The sequence below is a fragment of the Xenia sp. Carnegie-2017 genome, unplaced genomic scaffold (genome assembly GCF_021976095.1).
Source record: "Xenia sp. Carnegie-2017 unplaced genomic scaffold, XeniaSp_v1 HiC_scaffold_24, whole genome shotgun sequence".
Classification (NCBI taxonomy): Eukaryota; Metazoa; Cnidaria; class Anthozoa; order Malacalcyonacea; family Xeniidae; genus Xenia; species Xenia sp. Carnegie-2017.
The window spans coordinates 12,157,949-12,176,572 of record NW_025813487.1 but is presented as its reverse complement, the minus strand read 5'-3'; the positions used below and the strand labels follow the sequence as shown (position 1 = coordinate 12,176,572).

At 35.3% G+C, this 18,624-nt stretch overlaps 1 protein-coding gene and 1 long non-coding RNA gene across 10 annotated transcripts in view; one reads left to right on the top strand and one right to left on the bottom strand.

Annotated features, from left to right (window-relative positions):
* The window catches only part of LOC124450437 (receptor-type tyrosine-protein phosphatase S-like), a 49,995-nt gene extending 33,808 nt beyond the window's left edge, over positions 1 to 16,187 (bottom strand). For 6 of the 9 annotated variants that reach the window (XM_047001095.1, XM_047001097.1, XM_047001096.1 and 3 more), the window contains exons 1-5: positions 15,929 to 16,186; positions 12,982 to 13,458; positions 11,484 to 11,786; positions 11,040 to 11,324; positions 4,402 to 4,697 (exon numbers count right to left, since the gene is read on the bottom strand). In XM_047001095.1, the coding sequence (XP_046857051.1) occupies positions 4,402 to 4,697; positions 11,040 to 11,324; positions 11,484 to 11,786; positions 12,982 to 13,458; positions 15,929 to 15,989 (1,422 nt within the window). In that variant the 5' untranslated portion in view covers positions 15,990 to 16,186. Of the gene's footprint in view, positions 1 to 4,401; positions 4,698 to 11,039; positions 11,325 to 11,483; positions 11,787 to 12,486; positions 13,459 to 15,928 lie in introns of those variants that run through there. The other 3 variants (XM_047001099.1, XM_047001106.1, XM_047001103.1) reach the window with 2 other exon arrangements.
* Positions 16,188 to 16,507: 320 nt separating this feature from the next.
* On the top strand, positions 16,508 to 18,535 carry LOC124450500. Its single transcript, XR_006950017.1, has 2 exons — positions 16,508 to 17,370; positions 18,283 to 18,535. It is a non-coding gene; the product is annotated as an uncharacterized LOC124450500 (long non-coding RNA).
* Positions 18,536 to 18,624: the final 89 nt, after the last annotated feature.

The following is an 18,624-nucleotide window of genomic DNA, read 5'->3' as shown; positions in this document are numbered from 1 at the left end:
TGAATTCTGAAGGCAACCCACTTCCTTTTTTGTCATGCTCCATTGCTACCACATAAAAAGATCTGTAAATGAAAAAAAGAATGTGCAAATAATATATCGCTTATTTTTAAACGCAAAATTACAATTGGTTGTACGAATATTTGCCAAAACTGCAGATAATATCTTAAAGTTGTGTAATAATTACAAACATTAAATGGGAGCTATGTTTCGTTAAAAAGCGAACGCTTGCCAAGTCACCATTATGTACGTCAAACTAGGAGTATAAATATGAATGCCAAACTATGAGAAGTATGAGGAATTTTTATAAGTGCAATGCACAGACTTATTTTCATTTAAAGTGGAAAAACTGAAATAAAATGTTGGGCTTCTATCGCAGTGAAATATAGTTTTTGACGTAAATGCCAAGAGTGAAGTAACGTTTAAATCTATCGTGTATTAAATTTTGAAGTATGACTTTGACTTTAGCAGTAAAGCTGTATTTTAGTAGTAATTTGATTTGACAGTTTTTCCAGAGGGAAGTCTTTTCACAACAATGTACATTCAATTCTCTGCTTGAAATCGCATTTGCATTAATTTGTTTGGCAACAATTTAGTCTATAACAAGTTAACGTCGACAAACTTTCAAACGATTCTTGTATGCTCTGTATCCAAGTATCTTCGCTGTTGACAAACTAATTTTACGTTTTGTCTGAAAAAAATCATGTAAGAAAAAGAAACAAAACACAACTTTGTAAAACATCACATACTACAACAATTTGACATAATATTGTCTTTATGAGTTACTGAAGCTATAATTGAAACTTGAAAAATAGGATTGAACAAGTTTGCGAACACTCTAAGCTTAACAGAACAAAAATGCTATTACAAATGCAGTCAATAGCCTCAGATATTTACAAACAACAGGGTTTAGCAAATTGCTCAATATGTGGCTATTCACACCTTGATAGGTAAAAGCAAATGTTCATATTTGATGATTTAACTTTATGAAAGATCTAAGGTAGTTAAAAAAACTAGCATCTGGCGAGAAATTACATCTGATCGATTTCCAAAAAGTTTGAAATATATCGCAACTCTTATTGCATATAGCTGTATCTTCAAATCCAGTAACAGACGTAATGTGCCGCAAAGAATGTGTGGCGGGCTTTTCGGAACCTATTTCACAAGGCTGAGATACGTAAGCCAGCAATACAGCACCACTCCTTGAGTTCTTGAGGCAAGCCTTCAAAGAGTCTGAGTTTTTGCACTTAAAGCTTCCATAGAAAAAAATATATACGCACGGGACAGTAAAAGAGTATAAACCAAATGATCTACATTACTACAGATGAGATGGTGATGAATAACAACAGCAATTTCTAATAAGATCTCAATTCATATATTCACAAGAACAGAACACTTTTTTTGAAATTCGAGAAAATTTGTTGTTTCTACGCATGATGCGATTTTCAAAGTGAAGTACGTTAAAGCTCTAAAGCATTTGCAGCATGCGCTATAAATGACTCTTCTATTTATATTGGGGTGCAGAAGTGAATATGGGGTGTCAAAGTTCGATTTTAGGTTGGAAAAACGCTTTTGAAATACTGCAGTTTTACTACTTCATCTCTTATAGAAATGGTAATTTAGAGCTTCTTCATTTAAAAAATTTCGGCTTGGGCCTTAATCAAGACCTCGTTTTTAAAGTTTTAGATCTCGGGGACGCATTCTGAGTCGAAATAGACTTCCCCCTTCCGCCACACGTCACAACAGAAAAATTGTTCACACCACGTCAATGCTCAAAGGATCTTTTAACTGTTCTTTTTTATGGCCGAGAGAAGATTTTTTGAAAGTACTTACTGATATTTTATGGAGGGGATTCGCAACAAATAAGTCAGTGAATACGCTGTCTGATTTCTGGGGTGTTCCGGTGCAACTAAAATTAAAAGGTGAAAAAATAATATATTACCTTTATAAGTTCTTATTTTTATTTTGATAAATAACTCACGTCCGTTTGAGAACGTCCACTTCAATTTGCTGTAAATTCCAGGACCCACTTTCGTAGACGCTAAAACGCGCACACAATATTTTGTCGCTGGTTTTAAATGATTTATTTCCAAATGTTGTTCCTCAGTAGTATAGTTTTTTGAACACGTGACACTCCCACATTGTTTAATACAAACAGTGTAACTGACTATCTTTCCGTTTCTTTTGGGTACATCAGGTGGCTTCCACGTTACTGATAACGATGAACTGCTGATGGCGAAAATGTTAACATTTAAAGGTGGACCTTCGGGAACTGAACAAAAATGAACAACACATTTTTTAAAGATTTATCTAAAACAGTAAAATTTAAAAAGAAATCCCAACCAGTATACTGTCATTACTAACATAAATAAAACACAAAAGAAAAACATGATTGACACATAAGTCGACCAGCAAACGATTTGAGATTTCAAACGTTTTATTCGTCAACAATAATAAAACCATCAATGCAAACAAAACCATATGAATGCACAAAAAAATAATACGAACTCACCATCTTCCGCAGTGGTAAAACTAGCTGTAATTGATCCACCAAAACCTTCAGAGTTGCCAGCGGAAACATTTACGGCATACGTTGTGCAAGGAATAAGATTCTCTAATAGATAAGGTTTAATTAGAGTTGCTTCCCAAGTTTTGTTAAAAATAACGACAGTATCCTTTATCACTATTAATCGAACTTTGGTCAGAGGATTCAAGAGATTTGTGCCAAGTTTCACACCAGTGTTTTTTGGATCTTTCCAGGTAATTTTGAGGTATCTTGATGCAACTTTATTCGCGGTAAGATGTGTTGGTTTGTCTGGTAGAATGTCTGAATGATTAAAGAAAAAAAACCAAACGGTAAACATGGTATCATTGCATTTTGAGATGGATAAAATCATGCGATAAAATAGAATACTTCGTCTGAATTTCTTGATTTGTGGTGGAACATCATTATGTTTAGTAAAAAGTTCGGAAATTGTGGAAAAAAGAAACATGTAGTGCAACACTAAAGTCTGAGATTGCAATGTTAAGATTTGCCTGGGAGATGTATAGAATACCTCAAATAAGAAATTTCCACGTGTTTAGTTAATTTTAAGAGCAAACAAGTTTATATATAGTATATTAATACCTCCTTTACAGAGCAAACCAAACCAGACATATTTTCACTTCTTACCTCCCCCACAAACTTCAATTCGTAAACACGGTTTACCAATAGACTTCGCCGGAACTATTCGTAAGCTTTTGGCTTTAATGCCACGAGAGAATTTCTCTATAGCTACATCATTGTAACCATTCCAATTTTGTTGTATAATCTGAAACAAGAGAAAATAATGACTTAAGTATTTGGGTAGGGAAAGGTCGAGAAAGTTAGAGAAAAGTCGGGTTTGTTTGACGCTCTAAACGGGATAATGGCTTATGGATCTTCTGAATATCTTTTCAAAGCCACAAACTGCAATTTAAACTTGAAGATAAATCGCAAGGAAGGAATCTGTTAGTTCATATAGCCACAAACTGATTGTTAAAGTTACAATCTTGTTTCAGCCGATGAATAATTAGCAAAGTTACCAAAACGAAATTTGGAGATAGCAGAATTCTTATAAGAATAAAAGTAAATTGAAGATGACCACCGCTAAGGATGTCAAAACGTCAGTTAACACTGACACCAACAGTCCTCATCAGTAATGTACAAACCTGAACAATCAGCATTAAGAATTCAGTTAACTTAAGCGTCCATTGTTAACTTTAATATTTTAAATATCGATTTTGAAATTTATCGTTAACTATTTAATAATTAGATGAATTGCTCTCCATTTCCATGATTCTATAGTTGATTCGGACAAATTCATGACTACCGCTAAGGCTGTCGATGATAACTACCGCTAAGGTTGTCATAACGTCAGTCAACACCAAAACCAACCGTCATTCTCAGGACTCTACTAACCTGGACGATCTACATCGAAATACTCCCGAGTTAAAACCACTTACTTCATACTAGTATTCATCAAGGAAAAGGTTGTAATAGTTTTCCTTAATTTCTTAAAGTTTTATTGCGTTTGCTGTAGTTTTCAATGTTCGCATTAAAAAGTAAACGACTCTTCCTGAATGCACGTTTAGTTATTTCAATTAAATTTTTATTTTTTTTTTGACGCTACAAAATCTTAATGTTCTATCGAGTGGAAACTTTAGTCCTCTCTAGAATTGCTTTCTGAAGTAAACAATCATCTTTATTGTCAGAAAACTAAGTAAAACGCAAGATGGCGATGTAGGAGACATGTTTTTCGCAACTTGCTATCTATTGCTTTACTATATTTACTATTTTTGAGTAAAGTAGCCATTATAAATAAAGTTTTGCTATAGAGTATTGGTACAATTCAACAAAATAAAATTAGAGAAGTTTTTTGTTACCTTTTTGGATTTTTCAGAGTTCCAGTTAACACCGTCAATGTTTGTAAGCAAGTGATATTCAGTTATAAAGCTTGAATTTGAACTGTCTCCAAAGACTGCGATAGCGTTAACTGTATAAAGACTTGGGAAATTCAGTTGAAGATAATGATTGCCATCTGCAACAGGAGCACACCACGAACTGCCACTGGATATTCTTGCTTTAGCAGCACTATGGTTCTGGGTGGAGGTTGAGACAGTAAACAAGGAGTCCGGGAACTTTTGTGTGTTTTGTAAGAGCGGATCATCACAAACATGACCTGAGGTGACAAAATATTTATTGAGTAGATGGTTGAGCGCGGGAATATCGTTACATGTTTATAATGTAGATCATCCAATTTAGTAGAGTCCTGAGAAGGACAGTTGTTATTGATGTTGACTAACGTTTCGATAACCTTAGCGGTAGTCAGAGTCAACAAAAAATTTAAAATTGTGATAACGATAAAATTGTGTGATATGATGGAAAGCAATGACACAAACCCATACGGTTCTCCATAAAGGAAAAATTGCAAATAACAAAAAAGTTTGTTGCAAAGATAGGACAAGAGTCGGTGAAATATACCAGACGAAACAACAAAACGCACTCTTTTAAACAAAGCGTTCGACGTTTCAAATACAATTCCTAACATTATAAATATCACTTGATTTCGAGCTTCTCATTTAGCGGAAGTTGAAACTTGATTAGTAGTCTAGTTTATCGTAACTGTGTAAAAGCACCATTGATAATGCATATTTAATAAAAACGACAAGTTTTTTTTAAATAAACATGTTTCAACATCTCGTGATGTCATCTTCAGTATTATAAGAAATATTATGTATGTGATGAATATATATACCTTACTTGTATTAAAATTCGAGTCGTACTCATTTTCGCTCAGCTTTAAATTCGGGCGATTTAATTTCGCGCACTTTGTTGACAATTATTCGCGCAGCTTTAAATTCGCGCAAGTAGTTTTATGTGCTCGTTCTTTTTGATTTGTTCAAAAGAGCTATTAATAATTAACGCATTTATATTGAGCTTTCTTTATTAAGAAATACCTCAATATTCATCAAAAAAGCGATTGGGTGGCCTCAAAAATGGCTTCAAAATAAAGCGTGAGTTCACTATCCCAACAAGAACTAAAAAATGTAATAAATGATATTGCCTAACAATATACTTTATAAGTCAAACAAAAGTTTAGCTACAGTTCAAATGGATCCTCTTTTCGTTGTGGTTCCTCCAATGCGGCGCTCACACCTGTTCGTTGCCAACCTTTGACAACAATGTCCTTGTTCGATTGCATGTAATCATAGAACTGCACTATCCTTTTTTTGTGAAGTGGTTTGAGCAGGCTAATTCTCAAATCAACAGAAACTTTATCAGGTTGAATACCTTTCTCTATTTGGGCTTGGACTTGCTCTGAATACCATGTTTGCGCCTGGTTTCGAAGGAAAGCTTTGCAAGAGCGATTGACCGTTAAATCTAAGGGCTGCAGGTATGATGTCATATTATTGGGAACAGGTATCATCTTCCCATTATTGTCGGAAATGATCTTCTTTACGGCATCCGTCCTATGTGTTTAAAAACATCGGCAATCAAAACCCATTGTTTTGTTGCGCGAAAACCAAGCTCTTCTCTAATTTGCTTAACATAGGGGATAAGAATGCGATTGACTAATTCAATTGCTTTCGTTTCATTTGCCCAATGATTTTCCATGTGGGTAACGTGGAATTCTTTTGGAAATCTGAATCAAATGTTTTCCCCTGGTAGATTAGTTGAATTGGCAGAAACTTTCCCGACGCGGTGACTGAGAATGTTCCAGTAATTTGGCGATAATCGGCGCTATCACTGATCGGCACAAATTTCTCGTTAGTTTTGTCCATTGTATACTTGCTGATGAGGACAAACGGGAGATGGGTCTGGTCAATGTTTATAATGAGATCGTCGGGAACGTCATAAGCGGTAACCACTTTCTTAATAGAACGATGAAATGTGAAGCGAATTTCTTTTAAGAAGCCAGGTGATACGGGTTGTTTTTCAGTTGTTGCTCTACGTTTACTGAAACCCAATCTTATGAAAATTGACTGGCATCATGTATAGTGGAATTCTAGGGTTCCTCCGTTTTCTTTCAACAAAGACCGATCATTAGCCAGTACTATCCCCTTCGCTATGGAAATAGCAATGTTGTAATTGACAACACAACCGGCCGTTCTCATGCTCTTGATCATGGCGATAACTTTCTCATCGATGTTCTCGGGTAATAAAGTTTTTGCTCCACGATGTTTTCTTGGCAATTGTTCGAGTTCAGTGCGCTCTTTTCGTTCCTTATTTTACGATTTGACAAGTCCACGAACAGTTGACTCTGGTACGGAATACGTTCTTGCCGCCGGTCTTATTCCATGCACAATTCCCCATTTTGCAATTTCTGCTCGTTGAAAAGCATCATATGCTCCATATTTGCCCTCCTTTCTTTCGTCCTGGAGCGTCAAGAAATAATTGCTGTTTTACTGCATTTTCTTCGGCAGCATTTAATTTGCTGTCAGACGACGCGACCGAAATATCGTCTTGGGAAACCTTTTTGAAATATTTTAACAGAGCCATGTGCGTTGATTTCCCGCACAATGTTTTCTGTTGGCAATACTTGAACGGTAGAATATGTGTTGCGGAAACGTTTGACGTATTCGGCAATTAGTTAATAAGGAAGTAAAATCAGTCAGTAAAATAATAATAGAACATCATATCTAACACCTAAAGAAACGTGACTCATCATTGACTATTGTGTTGGAGAAATGGAAAGCATTTGCATCGTGTGCAATGATTTGACAAATACACTTGTCTAAAATGCAAATCATTTGTTTGTAACCGAGGAATCAAGTTTTCAATCCCTGCATCTGAAAACTATCCTGGATGGAAAAGTGGTTCGGGTGTTGCTTTATGTGAAGCGTGCGACGCGAAAGAAAATTACGCATCTGATTGCTTGCTTCAGGAAACCCACGATTCAGGAACGGATGATTCTAATTCAGTGAAACTGAGCCCCGAGGGGACATCGTTTTCTCTGGCTTGCGCATCACGAGGTTTTCATGAACACAGAAAAATCTGGGCTCCAAGAATCAACCAGCAGTTAATAATAAAACCAGAATCAGGAAACCTATTCGACCCATATGCTATTTGTCTGTTTACCAAAATCAGAGGCAAGATTGAACCATTGTCACTGGTCGGACATTTGCCTCGAGAGATTTCTCGATTTTGCAAGTTCTTTTTTGAATATGGGGGCAATATAGAAGCATGTGTGTGTGACATCAAATTTCGTCGATCCACATTACCACAAGGAGGCTTGGAGATTCCTATTACCCTAACAGTCATGCAGAACAATGCAAGTTTTAGGATATACAGCAAAATGCAGGCATTCGTGACGGAATACTACGTAGAACCTGAGAATATCCCGACTGAAATTGTACAGGATGAAAATGAAGACATTTTTGATTTTTAATGTTACCAGGACAACTAAAAACATATGTCAATAGGTATATGCGTTAATAAAACAACTGATTTGTATAACCAACAATGAATGTCTCATATTACACTACAAAGCTTTTCACGCGGATTATATTTCGCGCAGTACTAAAATTCGCGCACTCAGCGCTGCGCGAATTCTAGTACTGCGCAAATTTTAATACAAGTAAGGTATCCTAAAACTTGCATTGTTCTGCATGACTGTTAGGGTAATAGGAATCTCCAAGCCTCCTTGTGGTAATGTGGATCGACGAAATTTGATGTCACACACACATGCTTCTATATTGCCCCCATATTCAAAAAAGAACTTGCAAAATCAGGAAATCTCTCGAGGCAAATGTCCGACCAGTGACAATGGTTCAATCTTGCCTCTGATTTTGGTAAACAGACCAATAGCATATGGGTCGAATAGGTTTCCTGATTCTGGTTTTATTATTAACTGCTGGTTGATTCTTGGAGCCCAGATTTTTCTGTATTCATGAAAACCTCGTGATGCGCAAGCCAGAGAAAACGATGTCCCCTCGGGGCTCAGTTTCACTGAATTAGAATCATCCGTTCCTGAATCGTGGGTTTCCTGAAGCAAGCAATCAGATGCGTAATTTTCTTTCGCGTCGCACGCTTCACATAAAGCAACACCCGAACCACTTTTCCATCCAGGATAGTTTTCAGATGCAGGGATTGAAAACTTGATTCCTCGGTTACAAACAAATGATTTGCATTTTAGACAAGTGTATTTTGTCAAATCATTGCACACGATGCAAATGCTTTCCATTTCTTCAACACAATAGTCAATGATGAGTCACGTTTCTTTAGGTGTTAGATATGATGTTCTATTATTATTTTACTGACTGATTTTACTTCCTTATTAACTAATTGCCGAATACGTCAAACGTTTCCGCAACACATATTCTACCGTTCAAGTATTGCCAACAGAAAACATTGTGCGGGAAATCAACGCACACGGCTCTGTTAAAATATTTCAAAAAGGTTTCCCAAGACGATATTTCGGTCGCGTCGTCTGACAGCAAATTAAATGCTGCCGAAGAAAATGCAGTAAAACAGCAATTATTTCTTGACGCTCCAGAAAAGGAGGGGCAAATATGGAGCATATGATGCTTTTCAACGAGCAGAAATTGCAAAATGGGGAATTGTGCATGGAATAAGACCGGCGGCATGAAAGTATTCCGTACCAGAGTCAACTGTTCGTGGACTTATCAAATCGTAAAATAAGGAACGAAAAGAGCACATGGAACTCGAACAATTGCCAAGAAAACATCGTGGAGCAAAAACTTTATTACCCGAGAACATCGATGAGAAAGTTATCGCCATGATCAAGAGCATGAGAACGGCCGGTTGTGTTGTCAATTACAACATTGCTATTTCCATAGCGAAGGGGATAGTACTGGCTAATGATCGGTCTTTGTTGAAAGAAAACGGAGGAACCCTAGAATTCCACTATACATGATGCCAGTCAATTTTCATAAGATTGGGTTTCAGTAAACGTAGAGCAACAACTGAAAAACAACCCGTATCACCTGGCTTCTTAAAAGAAATTCGCTTCACATTTATCGTTCAAGAAAGTTTTGCCGACGATCTCATATAAACATTGACCAGACCTCATTCTCATCGCAAGTATACAATGGACAAAACAACGAAAATTCAGTTCCAATTCGTTCACGGTCGCCTGAAACGGAAGAATTAGTCAATCGCATCTTAAAAGCAAATTAGAGAAGAGCTTGGTTTTCGCACAACAAAATAATGGGTTTTGATCGCCGATGTTTTTAAAGCACATAGGACGGATGCCGTAAAGAAGATCATTTCCGACAATAATGGGAAGATGATACCTGTTCCCAATAATATGACATCATACTTGCAGCCCTTAGATTTAACGGTCAATCGCTCTTGCAAAGCTTTCCTTCGAAACCAGGCGCAAACATGGTATTCAGAGCAAGTCCAAGCCCAAATATAGAAAGGTATTCAACCTGATAAAGTTTCTGTTGATTTGAGAATTAGCCTGCTCAAACCACTTCACGCAAAATGGATAGTGCAGTTCTATGATTACATGCAATCGAACAAGGACATTGTCGTCAAAGGTTGGCAACGATCAGGTGTGAGCGCCGCATTGGAGGAACCACAACGAAAAGAGGATCCATTTGAGCTGTAGCTAAACTTTTTTTTGACTTATAAAGTATATTGTTAGGCAATATCATTTAGTACATTTTTTAGTTCTTGTTGGGATAGTGAACTCACGCTTTATTTTGAAGCCATTTTTGAGGCCACCCAATCGCTTTTTTGATAAATATTGAGGTATTTCTTAATAAAGAAAGCTCAATATAAATGCGTTAATTATTAATAGCTCTTTTGAACAAATCAAAAAGAACGAGCACATAAAACTACTTGCACGAATTTAAAGCTGCGCGAATAATTGTCAACAAAGTGCGCGAAATTAAATCGCCCGAATTTAAAGCTGAGCTAAAATGAGTACGACTCGAATTTTAATACAAGTAAGGTATACAAGGTCAACGTATCATAAACCAACCTACACGGGACTATTGACGAACTACTTCAGTTTCACACCACTTTCATACAAGGCTGGATTAATACGCACACTTGTGGACAGACCATACAAAATTAACAACACCAACAACGGCTTTCTACAACACCTAAAGAACATCACATCTATTTTATTACGCAACTCTTTCCCACTACACTTCGTCAAAAAAACTGTCAAACGATATCTCCATGACAAAACTAATACTAAATTCAAAACAAACACTAGAACATCCGATAAAACAACCACGACCAACAACAACGAACAGTCCATAAGAACTCATTACTTTAAACTACCGTACATCAGACATCATTCTCGACACACACAACGCAGACTTAAAAAAATCATCAAATGCTTCTGCACTTTTCATATTACTCCATCATATTACTCTAATATTTTTTTATCACATACATATTATTCCTGATAATACTGAAGATGGCATCACGAGATGTTGAAACATGTTTATTTTAAAAAAACTTGTCGTTTTTATTAAATGAGTATATTTTTATCCTAAAAAAGTATTGAAATATCAAGCTTTATTTTTTTCCCGAAACTTACATTTCAAAATTGAATACTCGGAACAGCCACTACTTGGTGTAACCGTACATAGAAATGAAGGTGCCACAGTAGCTCTGCAGTTTACTTCTCCAGCTTTAGACATTGAACTACCGGAAGTCTGACCCCTTATTTGATCGGCTTTAGGGTAGCCAAGAAAACGACAAACGTTATCTTTGACATTTTCCAAGGAACTTTTACAGACAGCGAATTCCCCATCATCTTTGGTAAAAAGTTTCACAAAACCTTCGCTGGGTAATGTCGACTGTGATAACTGAATATCTTCAACTATAAAAAATCGTAAAAGATAATTAGTTGATGAACATAACAAGTTAATGAACATGAATATTCTCCTTAGTGATCTTAGTCCGGCAGACATTGAAGTATAACTACATATTTAGTTCATCAAATCAATCAAAAGCACGTTTACATCTCCACATTACTTACTGCAAATTTCATTGAATGACGTCATGGTAGAGTTACATTGATATTCAAAGTAAAGATATTTGTCCAAACCAGGACAACTTTTTGAAGAGAAAAGGTTATCATCGACAGTTACATTACATTCTCGTTTGCCATCACAAAGTCTTTTTAGACGACATGTAACATCAACACTACAGTTGTAATAGTAACTTGAACCACAAACATTTCCTTGGTTCAATCCACGATATTCTGCAGTCTTTACTACCATATATTGTCCTTTACGACAGCTGGCGTACATTATTTTTTGTCGAGCGCAAGTCACGGAACCTATTGAAAACACATAAATTGTACAAAATGTTAATTAACTTAATAGTGGCATAAATGTTGTGATAATAAAACCCATCACTCCATATAAGTGATGGGTTTTATTATCACAACATTTCGGGCTCCTGTTTTTCATATCGGGCTTTTTAGATAGTTCAGATGATTTTGAACATTTTTGGAACATAATTTATTTGTCAAAAATTTCATGTACCAGGATTTTTTCTCGCTCAAAGTTCATTATTTTTTGCTTGGCTGTGACTAAAAAAACTAAGAAAGAAAGTCCCGATCTGCCATCAAATCGGGAACACGCGTTTAGAAAACACTATAACAACTTTCTTGTGTCATTTCACATCGTATTTTGTTTTCATTTGCTTATACATTATAAAACAATATATTACAAAAAAAATCTGCTTATATAGGCCGTTTTCTACACGATCCTATATAAAATATAGTGCAACCTTCACAATGGAGTTCCCGATTTGATGTCAGTTTTCTCATACTGTGGTCAAACGTTAAAAATACTGAAAATCACCAACTAAGAGTGCCGAAAAACCCGCAAAGCTGAATTTTTTTAACTATAAAATATATTGCAAAAGTGTTTAAAATCGTCCAAACTGTTAAAGTAACCTAAATCCATAAACAGTACACAAACACTTCAAATTTTAAAATAGAAACAGTGAAATATTTTTGACATATTTCCTACCAAAATGAACTTTCTTGTTTTTTTCATCTTGACAAGACGCCATTCTTAAGGTATGGATCAATTCTTTGTTGGATTCTCGGTGAATTATGTTTAGCAGGTTTTAAACAGCGCAATTTATTTCCAGCCCTTTCGTACCGTAATGCTAAAGCACCCGTAGTAAACTGGTTTTCGCCAGTCAATCGAAACTGCATTAGAAACACTATAGAAGATCGTAATCTTCTATTGTATTAATTAAATCACAAGAAAAACAAGTCTATAGAACATTGTCACCTGACATCATGGCCGACATGTTGGTGTACCAATAAAAATTTTTTTTAATGAAGTTTCTTTTTTTTGAATACCAATATGACCGTTTCTTGTGTGCTGAGCTGATTTCTCATGTTTTCCGTAGCTGATTTACCATGTTTTTTAATAACTTGTGAATATTTAAAATATTTTCATGTGTTTTAAATTTTGGTGGACCGAAATATGAATTAAGAACCAAATAACCCTTACCGAAATGAAATTGCTTTTTTGGTGTAAATTTACAACTAGCCATTTTCAAATAAGGATCAACTCCTTGAATGTCTTTTAGTTCTTTAGAAGTACGAGGTCTTAAATATCGAAATTGATATCCAGCACGGTCGTACCGCGTTGCTAGACCTCCCCAAGAGGTTTGGGTTACAGCATTGTTGTTGACACAAGCAACGTCATTAATGTTGTGTGTATCAGTGTGGATATATAGCATATCAAGATAGTAACTATTTCCTGCCTTATAAACTCCCTGAAGACAACCTGGTACGTTCAACTTCAATAAGGCATCATTATTTAGAAATTTGAACTGAGATGCTGGATGAAGACAGTTGTCGGAAAGCTCCAAGAAGTGAAGTGTCCTTTCTCCCCCAGTTGGTGGTGGATATCTTGACTGTACTATCTTTGTATCATAAATACACTTTCCTGTTTCAACATGTTTCAAGAAAAATCCAGCAGTACCTGAGAAAAAAGAAGTCCCCACATAGAACATGACTGGACAAAACTTTTTCAAAAATTCTACTATTTCAAGAAGTTATAGTTTACAAATATCAATAACGGCCGCTTACGGACGAGAAAACTTTTTTTGACAAATTTATATGTGGCAAACGTCTTTTTCCCGTCTGTATGGGACTTTGTAGCAAAGTTTTCTTTGACAAATGCATTTGTTCAAACGCTAGCGTGTCAGCTTTTGAATAAATGCATTTGTCGTAAAAAATTTGCCACATAACTGATTTTCTTCCTCTGTAAGGTCTACAAAGATAATATGACAAATCAACCAAATCTGATATGTTGATACGTACAGACGATCAAAGAAAATTCGCCACCTAAAAATTTGACGTAAAAAGTTCGTTGCCCGTAGACACGGGATAGCAACTATTTGTCATAGAAAGTTTGTTTGTCTGTAAGGTGCTTTAATAAGCCATAGATGAACAAGAGATAAACAAATAAATTTTGCCAACAACAAAGCACATGTAAAACTATAAATTCAAAAATCTAAAATAAGTATGTGGTGGTTGAGCACGTAAGTTGAAAGGTTGAACCAGGGCGTGGCCTTCTGACCTTTTAGAAAAATTTAATTCAACAGTGACTCATTTCAAGGAAAATAATGAAAAGCTCTTCGTAGCAATGAACATTGGAGTAGGGGGCTAAGCCACTCCATCCTAATTATTGGAGGGGGTGGGGTTGAAGCCTCTTTACCACACTTTCTACAGCCCATTATACTCACTACAAGTCAGGGAATCTGTACAGATACATTTGAATCATATTTATACACAACCGTCTTACGATTATTAAAACTGTGTTAGGATTAATATATTATATATATTTATACACAACGGTTGACTTCTTTCAAGATAAGATGTTTACTTGTCGAGTCCTTCATTCTGCAATTCTTTGATGTAATGGGTACTTATATGGCCTATGTCATATAAACCATAATACTTGTCTATGCAATATGCGTCTGTGAAGACAATATTGATTATTTGACCTGACAAGAACTCTGTTCTGAAATTATCTTTTATAAAATTTATAACATTTTTGCTAGAAGGAACTTCACCAAAATACAAGCAAAATATGCAAAAGATACACTACTGAGGCGACTAAGCTGTAGTTATACAACTCATTTTGCAATAGCATTTCGAATGAGATATTTGTGAATTGAATCACAAAGTGAATTAAATTTTGTATAGGGGCACCAGGGGGGTAAAGCCCCTGCACTTTTCTCAGAAGGGAGGCAGGCCCCCCCTTTGTATTGAAATAGCAAAATTACCATGAAAGAGAATGTTTATTAATAGTCTATTTTGACTATAAAACATACATATCTACAGAGCAGTGAGTGGACACTAAAGAATCATGTAGGAGTCTTTTGCAATTTTTTTTCATTAGTTTATTATGTTAGTGATTAGACGACAGGCATTGCTAAAATTAAAAATGGCGACTACTTGACAACATGTTGCAGACATTGGTACTCATAATTTCTGAAATGTCAACCCCCCACCCATTTTATGTTCCTTCCGATGCCCTGATTTTGTATGAAGCAGTATAATTTATGCAGCAGTTCAAAAGGATGTGACATAATCTGGAGCAAATTTTTCTTCTATAATGCATACACCCACACAAGAAGTATGGTATCATAGACTAGTATAGCACATCTTGTAAACAAGTTCTAACTTTGCCAAAAAAACCATAGTGAAACTTGTATACATGAAGCTATTGATACTTAATTTAAATTTCTAAAGGATTTGTGAAATTATACATATACAGATTTGTTTAAAAATAAAAGTTTCTCCAGATTTTTATAAATAATTTTATTGAGCTTTCGACTAGGTGCTTCAGTGCTGACCTGATGAAGGCTAGAAGCACCAAGTCCAAAGATCAATAAAATTATTTATAAAATCCGGAGAAACTTTTATTTTTAAACAATGTAATGCCTGGATTACCAATCTTTAAACTTATATACAGATTTATAATAATTTTTCGAATTTTCTAATACAAAACTTCACAGTAAAATTGTAATTGTCGTATAATTGAGAAGAATACATTAACTACGACAAATTGCAGCCCACAAAACCCAGTTATAAAATATACAATACCTACACAGACTGCGCGTGTCTGATTTGTTTTACGAAAAAGGCAGGAGGTATGACTTCCTTACAAAACATGCACACATTGTGTAAACACAATTGTAATGAAAGTGTAAACAAAAAACCCAAACAAAGCGATAAAAGATTAAATCAACACATAGCGATGTTATCATTCTTTATCATCATCGTATTAAATTTCGATAATTATAGATTAAAACATGGTCAGCGAGAAATGTCTTTCGAAAATTTATCGACTTATAAGAAAAACAACCATCTCATTTTCAATGAAATTTAAAAACCCGAAGGGCATACCTTGATTTCAAAAGCAAACAATGGCAAGCTCTTACCTTGTAAGAGAAAAGCGAAGTTATATACCAGCATCGAGAACCAGAATCCTTTGAATTTCATGGCCTTGTAGTGTTTCAGCTTTCAGGACATGTATCAACCAAAATAGGCCGTCAGACGATGTTCTGCATTTACAAGAACGCTGACTCATACGCGGAAGTAAAGAATGTCGAAGTCATCATGAAAAAAATGAAAATACAAGCTTCCTGGCCATGCATACATCTTGTAAAAGCGGATGTTTTTAAGTGAAGTCAAACGGTCAATGATCAGTGTGACGTCTACAAAAGAATAAATTACCATATTAGCAGCTATTGGAGACGATAAACATGGCAGCACTGTTGGTATCGCGAACACAAACCTCTAAATATTATTTGTAAAGATGAATATTAGTAAATATCATTGCTCTTTACAAAGTAGATTTAAAATCGTATTCTACTTTTACCATAATTCATAGCGAGTATCCACTCAGTTTAGAAGTGTTCTACAAGTGCTATGTTCTAGCAGTGTCAAGCATAGTGTAGGGAAAATCACGTGGGTGTAGTCATTTTGTGACGATTGTGTTCATTTTGAAACTTGCAGTTGCAAGTTCAAATTAGTAAACATCAGTCTGTGTGAATTAAATACCCTTTTGATCAACGTATTTGATATTAACACAAGGGTGTCGAAAGTGGGGGCAAGTTTAAGAAGCCTGAGTTCTTCAGGCTGCCACCATTTATGTTTACTGCTTAAGTCTGCTTGACAAATTGTTTAAAAAACCTGTACTTAAAAGATATTTTAAAGCTGTGAAAGCCTGTTTGAGAGGCTCTTGATCATGTCAACAAAGTTTTTAAACATATCGAAGGCGCAGCTAAATAAATACAATTGTCTCAAAATGTGTGTAAAAGTGTTGGATAAGTGTTGGATAATTGTTGTGAAATAGCGATACATGTTTTGAACGGCAACTGAACATTGATGAGTTCAACCAGTTTTACAAGAACCTGAATACATTGAGAAGACTTTCAAAAAACAAAAACAAAGGAAAGATGATGGGTGTGCGAAATTATACAGACATTCATTATTATTATGAGGTACTCATCTAGATGATTAATTAATGAGATCGCAATTTACAAACCACCTCGATCAAAGAGAAAATGACAAAGACGCAAAGGAAGAACAAACAGATAAACATAAATGTAGACACATTGGTGGAGAAAAAGGTTGATAAAATAAAAGACACGAAAGTAGAAACAAAAGTAGACACAAAGGTAAATAAAGAGTTCAACAAAAAACTAATAAAGGTATACTTAAAAGCAGGCACAAAAGCAGACAATATGGTAGAAAAACAGATAAACAAAATGATGGACACAAAGGCAGACAAAAAGAGACACACAAATGCAGACAAAAAAGTTGGCAAATCGTAGAAAAAAAGAAAGACACAAAGGAGGACACAAAAGTAGACAAAAAGGTTGAAATCACAAAAACATTAATAAAGTTGTATTTTATTGTCTCGATTTTTTAAGCACTTTTTAAAGAATTTCTCAGCAATTCAACACATTGTGACATTCAGACTCTTTTTGAATTATAATGGATTCAGAAAAATGAATAATGCGTGTTCCAGAGCATCCCACATTCATAACTACAAAACAGGAAGTAAAGCTTTTAAAATTTTTCTACGTTAGTTGGAATGATTTGGTATCCACCGTACCCACAGTGAGTAATGGACCCAATGACATGCTGTACTTCATGTAAGTTCGCATGTTTTAAGATAAATTCAAAGGGTACCTGAAAAAAAGAAATGAAAAAGTTTACCGTGACTTTAAGTGAACCTGCAAAACTACACAATTTCATACCATTCACGGGAGCTTGCAAACATCAACTGGTAAACTATAAAATAAATGTATAAATAAATGTCACCAACAAAAAGCATATATATGTTTACATGAACGCTAATTACAGGCGCTTAGTTGTATTTTAACAATATATGCGAACTGTGTAAAAATTCGTACTAACCAAAATGAAATTGCTGATTATCTTCATGTTTGCAATCGTCTATTCCCACGTAGGAATGAGGTTTTATAAGTCCAGGAGGTACTACACATTTATTAAATCGTGAAATTAATAGTTCACCATTAACAGTTTGGCGTGGCAAGGTCCTTTTTGTTCTGGTATGTCCCCGATTAGTCTCTTACTGTGTCTTCTCCCACAAGACAGCCTGGTCTATTAGGTTTTATTATGGAGCTAGGCTGTACAAATTTAAACTGTGCTCTGAGTCAAAACAGTTCTCATGCAGTAAGATTCAAAAAACTTTAGAATGCTGAAATCTTTCAATACAGTTATGTCTGTTTTCTTCAGAACCTTCTTCGTCATAATTTTTTAGGCCAGAGGGTTGTTGTGTTGGATTCTGTAAAGACGACTGGAGCCCCTAAATTGCTAAAGGTCTCATTTCCTTCGATTAGAAATCAAGGCTATAACAGAATTGATATTTGGGGAACTCATATTAATTTATGTAGGTATGCATGTTATAAATTGTACTAAACTATAAATTACATTGTTCTCACGTTCAGTGAACAATAATATATTCACAAAGCGAAAGTAAAAAAGTCAAGCAGGCTACGCTGCTTAATGTGGCATATAATAGACTCTAGCTAATTTTAATATACGCAAATAACATATTGTTTTGTAGAAGTATTGAAAAATCCGGTAAGCATATGAAAAGTGT